At 24.0% G+C, this 18,837-nt stretch overlaps 2 protein-coding genes across 4 annotated transcripts in view; both read left to right on the top strand.

Annotated features, from left to right (window-relative positions):
- LOC129607216 (rap guanine nucleotide exchange factor 4) overlaps nt 1-1,894 on the top strand; it is a 92,209-nt gene extending 90,315 nt beyond the window's left edge. For 2 of the 3 annotated variants that reach the window (XM_055518025.1, XM_055518028.1), the window contains 3 exons: nt 752-885; nt 985-1,334; nt 1,569-1,886. In XM_055518025.1, coding sequence (XP_055374000.1) covers nt 752-885; nt 985-1,334; nt 1,569-1,708 — 624 coding nt within the window. In that variant the 3' untranslated portion in view covers nt 1,709-1,886. Of the gene's footprint in view, nt 1-751; nt 886-984; nt 1,335-1,568 lie in introns of all 3 variants that reach the window. The other variant, XM_055518026.1, reaches the window with a different exon arrangement.
- Nucleotides 1,895-16,016: 14,122 nt separating this feature from the next.
- On the top strand, nt 16,017-18,289 carry LOC129607332 (protein fem-1 homolog B). The gene has a single exon (XM_055518271.1). It carries the CDS (start codon nt 16,112-16,114, stop codon nt 18,080-18,082), a length of 1,971 nt encoding a protein of 656 aa, XP_055374246.1. The 5' UTR covers nt 16,017-16,111; the 3' UTR covers nt 18,083-18,289.
- Nucleotides 18,290-18,837: the final 548 nt, after the last annotated feature.

Here is an 18,837-nt window from a genome sequence, read left to right as displayed (position 1 = left end):
ATGAAAAAGTACGAAAAATTGAAAGAATTCAGAAAATAAAATGCTCAGTGACAGCTTTTGAAGTAGCATTCCGAATAAATTCCGGACATAACCGGAGTAAAAATGAAAAAGTATATCTAGGTATAATAATAAATTTACTGAATTATAAAAAATTTAGGCCTTAATGAAGTTAATAGTGATTAACATAAAAAGTACTTACCTTAAAACATGAAAATTCTTTTGATATATTCAAGACGATCAAAGGATAGCACCTCCTATATTAGAGTTCTGTTAAAACTCTGTTATAAGGGAATACGAAAGAGTTTTGCTCTCCAATATATAACAATTTTCATATAATTAACCATCGGTACGGCACAACCTGTATGATCAAATAATAACGGCATCAACATATTTCAATATATATATACATACATACATATGTATGCAGTATGTAAAAATTTAAATAAAAATAGTTTAGTGTGAAATATTTTCAATTCTTTATAATAAATTAAATTTTTAAAAGAAAAAAGACATTTTATAAAATATTTATAAAGTACAACACGTAGGCGACATTTAAATAATAAAAAACATTCAAGTTTAATAATAGAATTTAAACACTTCACTTATTAAATAATGGGCGAATCTTAATATGTTAAAAAAGAGAAGGATATAATAACAATAACATTACATTACATTTTAACGAGCTTCATATTATGTCAATAATTAATGTCAACACTATATTTTTTTTCTCTCTCTCTCTCTCTCAATTTAGATAACTGCAAATTTAGATGTATTCATTCGAAGATTTAATGAGATTCAATATTGGGTAGTGACCGAAATTGTTTCAACGGCTAGTATGAGTAAACGTGTTGGTCTTTTAAGAAAATTTATAAAATTAGCTGCTTAGTAAGTTTTACTACATATTTTTCACTTTATTTGAATAAATTTACGTTAATTATGTTTTATATAAAAAAAACAAATACATACATACATATATATTTATAGCTGTAAAGAATATCAAAATTTAAATGCATTCTTTGCTGTTGTTATGGGATTATCAAATATGGCATGTTCACGTCTAACACAAACATGGGATAAATTACCATCAAAATTTCGTAAATTATATCAAGAGTTTGAAGCACTTATTGATCCAAGTCGTAATCATCGTGCATATAGAGTATTTGTTGGTAAATTACAACCACCAGTAATTCCATTTATGCCACTATTATTAAAGGATATGACATTTGCACATGAAGGTAATAAAACAAGTCTAGATGGTTTAGTTAATTTTGAAAAAATGCATATGATGGCGCAAACAATGAGAACAATAAGATTTTGTAGATCTCGACATCTAGGTAAGTGAAATTAAATAATAATATAAAATTTTAATTTATACAATTCAGGATTCCAATTTTTCGTTACTAATACTAGCCAATTTTTCGTTACTAATATTAATATTCCTAATATTGAGTTTCGAAGGCGATTGTAATCTAATCAAATGTTATAATAGTTGTTGACTACTTTCACAATATTAAAATTTCCAATTACGTGATGAATAAAATATTTTTCTATTTATTAAAAACAAATAGTTTTGGATCCACCGTCACCAAAAAGCGAAGGAGAAGTTCGTTCATATATTAGCTGTTTGCGTGTAATTGATAACCAAAGGACATTAACTGCAATGTCACAAAAAATTGAACCATCAAGAAAAATGAACAACATAAATTAAATTAAATAAGAAAATAATTTCTTATGGAAATTTTAAAATTAAAACCAAATAAATTTTATCAAAAATAATTACAAAAAAGGAAAACAATTTTAAATATAGTTTTAGGGTAATAAAATTAATTTAATGCAAAATTTTTAATTTATTAAAATAAATTTCGTCTTAATAATTTTATATTATTATATAAGTATGTATACTATAATTATATAGATAATTTTAGATGTAATTATTATACAAAAATATTAATTGTTGTAATTTGTTTTTTGGTTCTAAAATTTCAATATTTTTTTGATGTTTTTTTTTTTTTCATTTTTATTCTTTTATAATATTTAATTATTAATTTTATATACCATAATTGAAAATTTTTATCTATTATATGTGATATATATAAATACATACATAGGTATATATTATGTATGTATGTATAAATAAATAAACATTGAAATAATTTTCAATTTTGACAATTGCGACAATTGTAATTTATTTTTGAAGCTTATTTTTTAATTTAAATTATTTAAGTAAATTTGTCATTTAATTGTTTTTGTTTTATTTCTTTTAGCTTAAGAGAAAAATTAAATTTTAGAAAATTTTACATAAGAAACAAGAAATTTCTTATTTAACTTTAAAAGAAAAAAAGGCAAACAAAATTCATAAAAAACCAATTAATTTGTCTAGAGATTTTTATTATAGCAAAAATTTTGTACACTACTTGTACTGTGGACATTTATATTCATTTAATTTAAAAAATGCAAAGTTTTCTTATTCTTAATTTAAAGTATTACAAATCCTGTGACCTTATTATGTAATTCGATTTTCGTGAAACGATCTTCATCTTCGAAAAAATGGAAAGGTAGCACCAATCAATTCGTATAGTACCTACTTTTCCATTTCTGCAAATTCCAAAATCAAATTACATAGTAAAACCTCTGGTTTACTTACTGCATATAATCGTGAAATTTTGACAATGAATTGAAATTTTGACATTCATTAACTTGAAACTTGCAACTTTTGTAAGGCATACGGATTAGTTTCGTATAAGTTTTCTTAAAATTTAAATATTACAGTTACCGAATTTTTAGCCAAAATTGAACTAAATCAAAAATTAACAACCCGGAATCATAATGTCAAAAATTTTGAATAGCTGTGACATTAAATTCGAGGTGAATTCACCAAAAATTCACCTTAATTTTTTAATATATATCAGTATACAAATATAATTTTATTTTTCAACAATATTGAACAACATTATGCATATTTACACAGAAAAAAAAATTATTTTGTAAATGTCAAATGTTTTATTTAATTTATTTTTCTCACATTTTTTTTTGTTAACGTACAAATTATGACACAGGCCGGTATATGTAAATCTTCATAGTCTATATTAAGGTGAGTTCGGGACGAAAATGGCAACCATATTATAAAATTCTAAAAAGAAATTTAATATTTAATTATTTTAATATTTACTAACAAATATATTAAATAATATAATTTACAATGATTATATTAAATTATTAAATTTTTCTTTTCCGAATTTCATTATTTTCACCATAATCACTCAATTATAATAAACAAAAATTTATAAGTACAAAATAAAATTTTCCTAAAAGCTTTGAAATTTTTAAAAAATTAATAATAACAATAGTTAAGACGTTTTTGTTATTCTTTTTTTTTTTTTTATAAAATTTTAGAACAAAATCTTTGTACTGCGATATACAAAATTTATTAATTTTTAAGGAATTAATTTTTTTTACAAAATCATTTTCATTGTTTTCTACATTTCATAAAACATATAACCCTGGGATGACACAGGAGAATAATTGTATTCAATATTTCAAGAGACCTATTGACATTTGATATAATTCTATGGAGCACAAACAAGTGTTTTTAATTTGGATAAAAGTTTAATATAATATGTTAACTCTCTTAAAAATTACTTAACTCACTTAACTTAACAATTACTCTCTTGCATCATTCCTATATTGAAGTAAAAAATTAAACTTTTGATATCTATTTATTTTTTTTATAAAATTCATTTTTTTCATAAAAAATTTCCAGCGAATTTTTCTTAAAAAATCATTTCCATAATTATTGTTATCAACACTTTTTATTTGAATGTGTTTAATCAATAGAGCCGTAAAATGATTAAAAAAAATATTTACTAAACAACTCACTGCCCCCTTTTTTTGATTACAGTGTTGATAATAATAAAAATAATTTTTTGATTAATATTGTCAAAAAAAAAAACACAAAAAAATTGATAAGAAACTAAATGCAAATCTAATGTCAATTTATTTTGACTACCCGTGGCAATTTTTATCGGAATTGCAGCAACAAATTGTTACAACAAAATTCAGCTAAACTTGGAAGTATTAGGACATCTAACAAAATGAAGATTTAATGTTAATTTTGACTTATTCAGCAATACAATTTCAATAGCTGAATAAGTCAAATTGACAGCAAATCTGCATTTTGGTAAACACCCTCTTATACAATATTTATACGGTAATAAAAATTATATCGCTTAAAATCAAATTGATTTTAGATCTGCATTTAAGTTTAAACGCTCAAAATTTATTGGACTCTACATTCAAATATAGTTCTACTAAATTCTATAAACTAAACAATAAGCTTTATTTGTAACTTCTAGGGAAAATGACAATTTAAAAATTTGTTCTATTTAGGAAAAAAAAACGCATATCTTTATTAAATACAAATATGTATATTGTATAAAAAAAACGAACTCTTATTATTCTTACTCAAACCAATTTTCTTTGTTTTTGCAACAAAAGAAAAATGAAAACTCAAACAGACTCTTTGTATAATGGTATTTAAAAATTTATTTTGATAAACCTTCTTATATAAACAAAATATCTAACTTCAAAATTATGTTGAAACGGCATTAAAGCAAATTTTAGCTAAGACACAATTCAGCTTATGATTTGTAATTACTGAATTGTGCAGCAATAAAGTATTACCACAATTTTGAAGTTAGTTAATGGAATATGTTGCGGAATTTATGACAACGTTGAATAAATACGAAATTATATGTACACTAACAATTTACTATTTTACTATATAATAATATTTCTAAATTTTAAGTTTCAAAATCTATTTTATAAAAATATCTTTGAAAATACTTTTAAGCACAAAAAATTATATAAATTTAAAACAAAAAAAAAAAAAACAAACAATGTCTTATGAAAAATTTTAATAAGGTAAGGAAAAAAATATTATAAATTGACGAGAAAATATTGTATAAACGTTTGTTTGATAGAAAACTAAAATAAGAAGAAAGATTTCAGTTTCAAATAAAAATTTAATTTTAAATTTTAAAAATACATAAAAAAATTAGAAAATAATGCTATCGATTGTTCTATGTAAAAATTTGTTTTTTTTTATTAATATGAATTTTGACATAATATTTAAGATAATATTTATTTTTCTGTATTATATAATAAATAATACCTGATTTTAAAATTACAGTAATACGGTATTAATAAAAAAATTCAGCTTATGAGTTGTAATTGCTGAATTATGCATTAATACAGTATCAGTGCAATTCTGAAGTCATGGAATTTTTATCTGTCAACTTTAAATATATTGGTATGATCACGTCAAATCCGTTGACAGGCTCATTAATTTCATTTGTTAAACATTTTTAAGTAACATTATTAACACTATTGTACATGAAATTTTAAATAAATTTAAGCATGAAATTTTATAACAAATATAAAGATTACATAGAACAACCACATGAGAACACATCTAATTTCAACTATAGAAATACAAATAAATAAAAATAATTTGTCGTTTTGATGTTAAAAAATATAATTACATATTATATTTTAAAAATAATTTATGTATAAATAAAATAAAATAAAGTTAAATTATATTGTATAACAATAGAATAGAAAATGTAGAAAAAAATTATATATTATTACTATACATGAATATGAAAAACTTAAAATTTTAAAAACTGTTCGAAAAGAATAAGGTAACACTCTAGAAAAATATGAAAAAATAAAAACAAAGTAAACAAACCGTTATTAGAAAATTTATGTAAAATAGATGGGAATAAATTTTTATTTTCGTAACACAGTTGAAAAACACAAAACTAAATAATTTCTTCTTCTTTACTTTACCTAAATTACCCGTACATATACAGGATGATTAATAAAAAAAACATCGAAGAACACATAATCATTGTATACAATGTAATTTTTCACTCGAGTTTCGAATATATTCTTTTCTTTTCATATTATATGTGAGATGACTTCATGAAATGAAAATATGTATTTTGTGTTTCTGACACCTCAGTTTTACAATAACCTCAAAATGAAAGTTTTAAGAAGCGTATTAATAGTTGGTAACGTATTGGCGCAAATTCTCATCCTGTATAAATAAAAATTCTGAAATCCAAAATACAATATATCTATATAATTTAATTATTATTCCAGTCTTGGAATTATTAACAATACAAAATTTACATAATTTGAACAAGCAAAATTTAAAATTGGGAATTGATTTGCCAATTACCGAATTTACAAAGAAACTTGAAATATTTAGTCAAATGATAGTACTGCGATACTTAAAAATATTGTGATAACAACTAGAACCCATATTGACACTAAATTGACATAAACTATATGCTAACAAAATCACAAAGTTTACGTTCAGTTAATCTTCAAATGTCAAGTTTGTGTTCGAATTCGATCATTTTAAATTTTAAAATAAATTTCCCGAAAATAAAGAATGTAATATTTATGTTGTTGCATCTTGGATTTCAGAGCTATATGTATTAATATTGTTCCTATAACATTTACACCTTTATTTATTAAAAAAATAATAGAATTATTTTATCTTCTTAATGAAAAAATTATATAACAAAATAAAATAAATGTCATTAATGTAATAACACTTTATAAATGATCCAATGAGTGAATCAATCTGAACTAGGGAATCAAACAAGAAAAAACACCATTTACTTAAAATAAAATTAAAATTTTACAAAAAAAAAAATAATTAATAAATAAAATTAAATAAAAAAATTTTTAAATTTAAATATTTTAAATTTTGATGGTGCAATCAATTACAAAAAAAAAGCAAATATATAATTATAAATTAAAAAAATATTTATGTAAAATGTAAATAAACGTTTTAAATTCGGTTTCTACTATAATAAATAATTTATTATATATATTTAAAAAACAAAAAAACCTAATATGTAAACTTCAATTTATATATATAGAATATTACATGTATGTATATATACACACACACGCACCTATGTATCAATTCAACTAAATTATAATTTTATGCTGAAACTATGTACTCTATACCTTATCGATTTAATGCGATACAAACATGAAAATGAAATGAATTAATTAATAAATTGATTAATATGTATATGCTATATTTTATACAAATTTTATATACATACATATACGTGCATATTATATAATAAAAATTATTTATTTAGTACACTTAATAACGGAAAAATATTATAAAGCATGTATACTGCAGTATGTAAAGCATGTATTGGAAGTAGTGTATTGGAAGTGTGTATTGTAAAACATGCATTGGAAGCACTGTGCTGTGCTTACCATTATTAATTTTGAACTTATTGAATCGATGCAATCGCAAAAGAACAAACACATAGTAAATATTTATGTACAACGGGGAAATATGTATGTAATCAATTTTTTCCTGTTCGTTAACAAAATCCTGCTCGCATTAAGCATTTACACATGATCCGATATTAAATTTATTGGCAAAGCCTTTGCATCAAAAATTCAATATTTTTTTTTTATTAAAATTGTTGATTTATAATTCAATCGGTACAACATTTTCCTCCAAAAAAATTATTTCAATATGCATGCAATAAAAGGGCGATATATATATATACCAAAATGTAGGTCCTTTGTCAAATTCACTTATTCAGCAAAATAATTTTGATTGCTGAATAATTCAAATTTACGTTAGATTGACATTTCGATTTTCGATATTAGAATTTATAACAAAATTTTCTTGTTCAAAATTTTAAAGGCAATTTTGTTAAATTAATGCTATTATTGGGTAAGGCGTACTGACAAATTTTGTGTCATTAAAGCCCTTATAAATTTTTAATTTCAAAACCCTTGTATTTTTTTTTTTTAATTTTAATCGATATAATTTTTCTATAAAATTATTACGTACTACTTTTTGTAGCTGTACAATTTGTAAATAATATGTACAAATGTACATACAAAATATTACATAATAGCCCATAGCATATATCTATTAAATGTAAAAAATTGCTATTGGGTATAAAAATTTTGTTCGTATAAAGCTTTGAATTTTATTTTATATAGTATTTAAATGTTTATATATAAAAGTATTTAAATCAATAATGCATACATACTCGTATGCATATAACAGTTATATTTATATGGACAATTATTTAATTATATTTATGTACATATATGTATGATAAAGCAAAATTTAATTTATTTTATATTATTTTATATTATTATTTTAATTAGGAATAGTCTTATACTTTTAAATATTATATTCTGTAATAAGTACATATATATATAAAATTTTAATATTCCTTAAAGGAAATTGTTCCCCGTGGTCAAAAATGTAAAATTGTTATACCAATTTATACAGAATAAATGTCATAGTTTACATTTCTAACTACGGAAATATATACTTACGGAATATATATTTATTAAATAAGATTAAAATATTATTATATATTTAAGTTAAATTATCTTAACGTATATTTATATAAAATTTTTGTCCAAAGAATCAAAGGTTTCCCAAACTGATCTAACAAAAAAAAAATTACTTTTCTATAAATTTATCAAGAAAGACGATACTATAAAGACCACTATATACTAAAACCGCATTTAGATTTAAATATAACTATATATAATTATAATATGTACTTATTTATTTTATTTTTATTTATTTATTTCAATAATTTCTCAAAAGTGCTCTAAGGTCATGCAGAGTATATGAATTAAAAAATTTACAGAATGTCTTTTAGTGTATCATATTTTACATTAGTAATATAATAACATAAGATAAACCGATTAACAAGCCAAACAAAAAATTAAGAAGATAATAGAAAAACATTATAAGAAATATAACAGATTAAATTTAACATATTGAAAAATTGAATAATTAACAAAGTGAAAATCAAAAATTAAAACAAAATAGTACATTCAAAAGAAAAATAACTAAATCAATTAAATAGTTAGATATATATATATATATATATATATATATATATATATAAATATGTATGAATAAGAGAAGGCAAAATATTACATGATTTTAAAAAGACAATAAGTGATCAAGACATAATTAGTACTTTTCTATAAGCTTTTTTTTTTTAATTTATTTTTATTACTCCTTTTGAAGTTTTTTTAAGTATTTCTGGCAACCTTTTATATTTTATGACTGCGCATGTGAGTTGCCGTTCTGGTACTATAGTTGTGAAAGTTGCTATTAAAAATGATCTGCGTATTCGATTTTACTTAAAAGTAAGTAAAATTCAAGTTCCTTAAAATTCTGTAATTTCAAAATATGGTGTGTTGAGTGCATTAAATTAGTTGGCGTTCTATAATAGTGCCCGCAAAGATTTTTGATTTAAAAAATAAAAAATTAAAAATCTTATTAAATAATTATTTTATTTTTATGTCTTGTATGTGCGCTTATGTAGTATCATGTAGAAAATATCGAAACAGATGTTGAAGCTTGAAGTCTAATGCTTGTTCAAGTGAATCAAATAACACAAATCATATAATTAACAGTTAGTAATAATATAATTAAGTGGTATAATTATAGTTTTTAAGTTTCTTTTAAAATAATTCAGATTTCAGTTTCGGAAAAATATTTCTATGCACACATGTACACCTAGTAAAAAAAGTCTGCCTACACTGAGCGTTCCTATTTTGAATTCAGATGGAACATCCAGTGGTGAACCAGAACATGAAGCATTGAAATAGGGGTGCACCAGATGGTACATCACTATGGTAATAGGATGTCATCGAATCATTACTGTCCCGACCCCCACCCTTCCAGGAATCATTAATAGTGTTCAAACTCCCAAACTTTACTTGAAAACCCTTAAATTTTAGACACTCCAAAAGAAAACGGAATCTACAATTTCATTAATATTTTAGGTTAAGCCCAATTGCTTAATAGCTTCAATTTCCACTTCTGCTTTACTATAGCCTCTAATGTACTTCCCTGCAAAAGGCTCAGAGCAGAAAATAGTACCAGTACCAATTGTAAAAAACGTATTCTTCGCAGCTGACGACATTTTTGAAGTATAAACAATATGTATAGGCGTGAGCCCAATTGCTTGCCCTGAATGCTTGATCCATTTCACTTCTTGTATTCCAGCTTTGAAAATTTGTTATTTTCTTCAAAATGCCAAAGGACGACCATTGCGTTCCCATAATAGAATGATATAAGTCTTGCCTCAATAAATCTTCTCTGCCATCCTATGAATGCTGAAAAATTATTTTGTTAAAGCAAAAAAACCATAATTCGTATAAGAAAAGTAGTATAAAATATGACCACAATTTTACGAGTTATGTCATTGAAATTACCATTAGGGATGGGAATTTTAAATTTTATTTTTGCTACCTAAAATAGAGCAATTTATGTAAACTAAAATTTATATGTATGCATATAAGATTCTCTATGATCTTAAAATTAATTTTTCCCATGAAGGAAAATTTAGTTTTTTTTTTTTTTGGAATAAAAACAATACTAAGTGGCAGCACGACCTTGCCCATAACAATATATGTATATATATATACACTAATGTAACTATAGACATATCTTAAATAAATCAAATCTCATTCTTGTTTTTTTTGTAAGTAAGTAATCTTTATTAATTCTTAAAAAAATTAAGCTTTAAAATTTAATCACTATAAATATTTTGAAATACATATGTATATATATTTATAATTATAAAAAATCTTTCTTGAACAAAAACAACAAAATAAAAATAGAAAAAATAAAATCAAAAATAATCTTAAATAAATTGCTTAATTGCAAAAGTAGTAAAAAATTATTAAAAAAAAAACATCCAAACGGAACAGAAATTAACAAACCTACGTAAGTAAATATATATATACATGTAATAAATGTAATCACAACCATATAGATATAAAAATATATAACAATGTACTTGTACTTAATATAACAGTTTTAGTAATAAAAGTAAAATCTATTTTCTATCATAAACTATTGACAATTTAATAAGAAAATTAACTATTTTTTCACCTACATATAAAAAATTACCTTTTTCACTAAAAAAACAAAAACATTTACATACATAATAACCTTTTAACATTAAAAAATTTAAAATATGAAAAAAACTTTACGATGAAACATTTTTTCTCTAAAATTAAAAAAAAAAAAAATGTTAAAAAAAAAATCAAAAATGAAAATTTATTCGTAAAAATCTTTTAATAAAAATTTTCGTGTGCTAACTTTTAAAAAATAAAAAAAAATTTAAGAAAAAAATAACATTATACTTATATAATTTGCAATCTAAAAAAAAAATAGTCTTTGAAAAACAATATTGAAAAATATAAGCAAAAAACTTGTAAGTGATATAAATTAAAAATTTAGTTTAAATATCTATATATATATACATATATAAACACATATCTGTATTGAAAATATTATACATTGTATATGTCATATGTATAAAATTAAAAATATTTTCTGAATAATTAAAGAAGAAAAAACAAAAACAATAAAAAAATAAAATAAATTTAGAATCAAATTGCTTTTTTATTTATTTTTATTTTATTTATAACAGAATTTATACTATGCACATAATTATAAATATGTATAGCACAAACTAAATATAACAGTATGTGTTAAACATTTCATCAGAAGCACTTCAAAATTTTGGCTAATAATATTTTTATATAAATAACCTACAGAGCTATTCAACTACATGTTTCAGTCTTCAAATTAAATGTTTCCATAATAATAAAAAAATTTGAACGTTAATTGGCTATTTAGTGACAAAGCACCCGCAAAACAGTTAATTTCCGTATGTGCACAAAAATTGAAAATTTACTTATACAAATTCCTCGTATAACGACACCTCATACAACGTAAATTCATGTAGCGACAAAGAATACGTTATTTTGCGACATTTTAATTCATACAGCGACATTTTCGTTCTGCAACGATAACACTCTTTTATTTGAGTTAGTGAAATTTTTACTACAGCGCCTTCTACAATATTTTATTTGCGCTTTATTTCTGTAAAAATAGAATATGTACTAAATGTGTGGACGAGGAATTAGTTAGTGTATAGCATATATGTAATTACTTGAAGGTTTCTTACTTTGTGGGTTTTTTTTCCTAATGAGATGCTATATGGTGATATTCATTGATATGGGGGAAGTCCATGTCAACGAACATGTTGAAGTTCAAGGTAGTTGTCTGTGTAATTTTTTAAGAATATTGTTGATTTTATCCAACATTTTCATAATAGTCTTTAGAATTAAATTGAACTTAAATAAATTTTGTTTACAATGTTGATTTACGACTTTTACCATAAGCAAAGTGGAAATTACATTACAAATCTATCCCTATTGAGTGATATGTACAAACCATGACAAAAATTTTTCATATTAAAAAGAACGTTTCGCATTCAAGGATTTTATTTTCGATGTTTTTGCTTATACACAACTTCAAAATTAAACTTAATATAACAATAATAAATCTAAATAACAACATATTATGTATGATATATAATACATATACATAGTTAAATATACATAGTTAAATAAAATAGGTATACATGTATGTATATATTTCATAGATCACATTTGTAATTTTTATAAAATTTTCATTCCCAGCGGTTTAAATACATTTCTATTGTACATAAAATGGATTTGCATGGAAAACAAAAATTGATAACCAAAAGCAACATATTGATTAAAAAGTTTAATTTCTTTATACTACATGGTGTACTGTACAACATAGTATTCACCGTCAAAATATAAATTTTACCATTATAACTAGAATATAAAAATGTAGAGATTCAAAATTAAGACAAATATTCTTATAGCAATTCAAAATAACAAAATTCATTAAATTTTTTATCAAATATATTTAATTGTTCAATTAAAAATATTTGGCGATTTCTCTTCGGAATCTATCTCTTTTAAGATGGAAATAAACTTCAGAATAGTAGATATTAAATAAGCGTTGAGAAATAGATTCGGAGAAAAAACATGAACTGGCGCATAAAAATTATATAAATTTAGAATACGAGTATAAGAGCAATTGATTATGGCAGATCGTGAGAAAACATAACCGATGCTATATTTCTTCTGGATTCTACAGTCTGTTAATAACTATAAGTTTAATTTTGATAATGTTACTAGTAATATTCTTTTGGACCAGTAAATTTACATAAACAAAATCTAACCATATTCGTTTGGACTGATTCAATACGTTTTATATAAAGTAAGTTTGTATCGTACGATGGCAATCAGATGGGAGCGGTAAATATAAAATTATGAGTCAAATAATTGAAAAATTAACTTTAAATTAAAACCTAAAGTTTAGAAATAAAAATTAAAATATTTTCAATTTAAAATATTTATTATACTTCATTATCAGTTGGAATTCTCGAAATTAATCTTAAACATTTAAAAAAAAGTACACAGGTACACTTTTTCTCAATAGAAAAAACACACACACATACAAAAATATAATATTTTTTTTTATTAAAAATTACCCGAAGAGATACGCAGTCAATTCAATTTTCCCTGTTTTATACCAAAAATATAAAATTGTTTACTTTTTGCCCAACCTAAAGAAATTTAATTATTTCAATCGTATTTAATTACACACAAATAATTTAGCTGTCCTTTTTCTCTTTTTAAAGAAATGAAATATAATAGGAAAAAATGAAATGAAAAATTGAAAAAAAAAATTAAAATTGAATGAAAGAAATTAATTAGAAAACTAATTCAATAATACATTCGTAACCTTAAAGAACTTAATTTGAAAAATGGAATAGGTCAAAATTTATGCTCACATTCCTGTAGATATTTTTACTGAAAAAAAGTGTACCCGTTAAAAAAAAATCCATTTTCTTTTTCAATGCATTTTTAATTTATGACTACAAGCCCTTACGGAATATACGTATATATGTATAATGAAAAATGTATGTATGTATATAAAAATAGATTTATATTAACTATTTTTTTCTACTTACATATAAGTAAGTTAAAGTTTCGTTACAATTGCAGATCACACATAAAAACCACTTCAAATGTACGAGTATTTAGTTCCATCTTATTAAATATGTACTTAAATATGTACGTATATGTATATTTTCAACTAAATTTTAATACTTATGTACGAAATACATATACTTTGTGAAATGATATTCACGGCTCAGGTTAATATGCAATTTTTAGTTATGCAACTGTTTGATTGCCTATTTGTATTCTATAGGTTTGTATTCAAGCGCGAAACACATGCAACTGTATGATCAAATGTAATTAAGCAATCAAACAGTAAACTGATTGCAAACTGATTAACTCAATCGATTTGAATTCGACGCAATATAGTTTAATTCCTTAGATGAGCGTGCAACGATTTTACAACAAAGCAGTAATTGCAAAACTAACATGTCTGCCTGGGCCCTAAAAGAATAAAGTTATATAATAATCATACATAAAAGAAAAATGTAATACGTAAAATCTGCATAAATTCATACATAAATATGTATATATGCACATAGTTATCGAATAAATAAAAATTTTAATAATGAAACTCCCTTATGCTTACACACTAGCTTAAGGTTAAAAATTAATTAAATTAAAATATGAAAGGTATCCATATATCCTTTTTCATTAACCAAAATATGTTATATGTATTATTGTCACTTTTCTATTCACAATTATAATAATTTTTCAAAATTATACGCAAAAATTATAATAAAGCACAAGGATTATTCATAAAAAAGGGATTTAAGTTGATTAAATACCTTAGAGCACAAGCATATGTACATACAAAAGAATCTATTATTTGGTATACAAATTTATGGTAATTTCAAAAAACCCGAATGTTAAAATATCATTGAATTTTTATGTTTTTATTAAATAGAATTTGTAGTTTTAGTTAAAGATTAAATTGCAAGATTAAGTTTTAAATTAATAAATAATGAAGAAAATTACTATTCATTGTATATCAATGTCATTTATTTAAACAACTGGTACCTACTATTTTCTAAATAAAGTTTCAATATCATAGTTTTGCATAAATTATTGAATAAATATATTGCAAGAATAAATTTCAAACAGTTAAGTATAAAATAAAACGAAAAAAAATTGAATTGACCATGTGAACTGTGTGATACCCGTACAAATTTGTTATTCTATGTGCTATCATAGATGGGACAGACTATGACGTTTAGTTGCCATATTACTCTATTAATGTATGCAAAATTTCAGTACTTTGGTTTCAATATTCTCTAAGATATGGCCAAACTACTATTGAAGTAGTATGGCAGCTACCCGAACCAGTACCCCGATGATATCCAATTTAAATAGGGTTCTGACATTTACTATAATAAATAATTTGTGAAAAATCGGTGAACTTAGTTTTTAAGTTATCGTTGGGATGGACGGACGGACAGAAATCGACTCAGAACTCTCCGCTGATCAAAAACATACACTTGAGTCTATATCTCTTAGCATTAAAAACGGTAAGGCAAATTTAGTATATACTTCGAACATACGTTCGTACGGGTATAAACATGATGCAGGAAACAAAATAAATACAAGTAGATACATATATTGCATGATCTCTTATTATATAATTCAGATTTTAGTTCAATCCAACTGATTGACGGTCATTCCGATTACAAATAGAATTCTTCCTTCTTATTTTTTATAGGAAGTGGTGTATTTGTGGGGAAATGACCGTCAATCAAAAAGTTAACCAGAAGAAAAAGTTGAAAAAAACTTTATAGATAATAGTGATAAGCGTCAAGTTTCGAAATATTTTATCGATTCACGGTCATTTCCCACAAATATAGCATTATTCTTATAAAAATTAAATAGGAAGAATGCTATGTTTGTGGGAAGTAACAATCAATAATTATTCTTCTTTCTGAAAAGGAACTTTCTTTCTGAACTTTAACGTTAGCTTTTAATAAACTAATAAATTATCCATAAGATGTCGCGTATGTTGACTTAATTTTTCCTATTGTGTGATATGCATTTCTCTACTTGTCAAAATTTTAGATAAAAGGAACGTAAAAACTAAAACAAAAGGATTATTCACAAAGTGCTTTAAGTTTAAAACAAAAGAAAAGAAAATTATTACATTTAATTTATTTATATAAAATTATTTAAAATGTTTGAGGAGTGTCCAAGTTTTCTAGAAAATATTAATGCGAATATTCGAGAGTCGGTTTATTTTGCTGCCAAAGATGGCCATCCACTGAGATTGTTAACTATTCTAAATAGTATAGAAAACCCTGAAGCAAAAAATTTCGTAATTAATCAACTTTATGAGGAAGAAGATGGCCAAATTTTTACACCTTTAGTAGTAGCTGCCACATTTGGTAAATATTTGCTTGTGAAGTCACTGTTGGCCAGTTATAAGGTGGATTTAGAAAAAGAATGCACAGTAAAATTTGATGGTCACATAGTTTCTGGTGTAACTGCGCTTTGGTGTGCCGCTGGTGCTGGTCACATAAATATTGTTAAACTGCTAATTCGTTATGGAGCTAATGTCAATCATAAGACAGAATCTCACTCAACCCCACTACGAATATCATGTTTTGTGGGAAGATTGGACATTGTTAGATATTTAATAAAACACAACGCTGAGGTTAATAGTACAAACACTTATAACAATACATGTTTAATGATATCAGCTTACAAAGGAGTATCAGATATTGTAGAATTTTTGTTAAGTTCAGGTGCTGATCCAAATTTGCAAGCGTTGTGTGGTGCTACCGCTTTGCATTATGCTGCAGAATGTGGACATACTCATGTTTGTAGAGTACTATTGGAATATGGTGCCAAATTGCTTCCAAATGAACATGGTTTAAGTGCTGCTCTAACTGCAGCTGACAGAACACATGAAGATGTAGTAAATATGTTTTGTGAATGGCCAAATTTGTTGAGTCGAGAAGAAAAAATTGATGTATACGAATTAATGGGTGCGTCATTTGCAAATGATAAGGATAATTACAGCATATCTAAATCACATAAATATTTAAGTATGGGGATGCAATTAAGATATGAAAATCCTGAAAAAATAATAAAAAAAAAATTAACAAGACCTATTTTAGCATATGATGATTGGATTGAAAGTCAAAATCCTCAAGAATTGCAAGCAATAAGATTAAATTACAATTCGATTCATATGGAATCCTTAACAATACGTGAAAGAATTTTAAGTAAAAAATATCCTGATCTTCCTCAAGCAATTATATTTCGTGGTGCCATATACGCTGATCAACGAATCTTCGATAAATGTGAAAAACTGTGGTTTTATGCTCTCCAACTTAGGAAAGATAATAAAATATCAATAGAAAGAGATCTATTACGATTTGCTCAATTATATTCTCAAATATTGCATTTAGGCTTGCAATTTAATTTTACTCATATTCTTGATTTGATTGAAGCTAATATTGACGAATTAGAACAAAATCGAATTAGAATTTTAAATCCGGATCCGAAGTACGATCCGGCAATGCTTGCTGAAGAATATGAACAAAATATAATTACTGCCTTATATTTACTTACTATTGTTGCAAAGACTTTAAGAAGGAAAACTTCAACACTAAGTGTAGAAGACCTTAATAAATTATACAATTTAATATTAAAAATAAATAAAATTAATCCAAAATTAAAAGATGGACAATCATTACTGCACTTGGCTGTGAATAGTATTACACCAGTTGATGACTTTCATACAAGTGATGTTTGTCGATTTCCTTCATTAGACACTGTAAAATTACTCTTACATTGCGGAGCATCTATAGCGACTGTTGACTGTGATAAAGATACTCCACTACATACTTTGGTAATGACTATGCTTCATGTTACTGATGAATTGGTTGAAACTGTAGAAAAAATTATTAAAATTTTTAATGAAGCAGGCATTCATTTTGATGCTGTTAATAAACATGGTTTAACTGCAGCGGAATACAGTTTAGATAAATCAATTAAACATTTATTGAAACATTATGAAGCACAACATATATCTTTAAAATGTTTGTCGAGCAGATGTATTGCTAAACACAAGTTAAAATATGAAGGTTCAATACCAGTTCATTTAGAAAGCTATATAAAAATGCATTCAAAAGAGTAGAAGTAGAATTTTTATTTATTTTCACACTTCATTTAATAAACGAAAATGCTTAATAAATTAATAGATAAACTTATATAAAAGGTATTTTTTAGTGATTTTTTTTATCGAAATATGTACCTCATTTATACTTGATTTTAATTTTAAAATGTAAAAATCTAATTGTATATAAATATATAACGAAAATTTACCCTATGGGGAAGAGAAAAATATTTCTTTTATTTCGAAATTACAAAAGATTGTCCAAAAATGGAATGATTAAAAATAATATAATGACGCATTATCATAAAACGATCTACATTTTTATTTATAAACATTAAAGTAATTTAAATACGCATCAATAAATAAATCGGATTATTGTTCTTAGTCTTAAAGTAAAGTGTTTCTAAAAATATAAAATTTGTACTTAGTTCGCGAATTCCGAAAAGTTTTTTATATTTTACAATAGGTGTCACTAGTACATTTTGAAGTGTTATAAATTTTGTTGACGCTATAAATCTGACGAAAAAATGTTATGTCACTCAAATAATTTTGTTTGACAGCTTTTTGTAATCTGTTAAAAACAAAATTTCTGCAATATTATGAGCGCGTTTTGACAGTTTCAACAAACAAAGTTGGACAACGTTAATTTACCAAAAATGTGTGGGAGAAGTTCGTCGTAAAAAAAATTAAGATATCAAATTCCAAAAGTTTATCCAGTTTTTTATGTTGTTAAATTAACAACTATAAAAAGGTAACAAAAACGCAAAGTTATGATA

Source organism: Condylostylus longicornis, unplaced genomic scaffold (assembly GCF_029603195.1).
Source record: "Condylostylus longicornis isolate FDR11 unplaced genomic scaffold, ASM2960319v2 ptg000027l, whole genome shotgun sequence".
Lineage (NCBI taxonomy): Eukaryota > Metazoa > Arthropoda > Insecta > Diptera > Dolichopodidae > Condylostylus > Condylostylus longicornis.
Note: the sequence above shows the minus strand (reverse complement) of the source record. Positions and strands in the feature narration are given on the sequence as shown.

What these genes read in the sequence shown, in the direction of transcription:
- LOC129607332 (XM_055518271.1), top strand. Translation starts at nt 16,112, where the DNA reads ATGTTTGAGGAGTGTCCAAGTTTTCTAGAAAATATTAATGCGAATATT.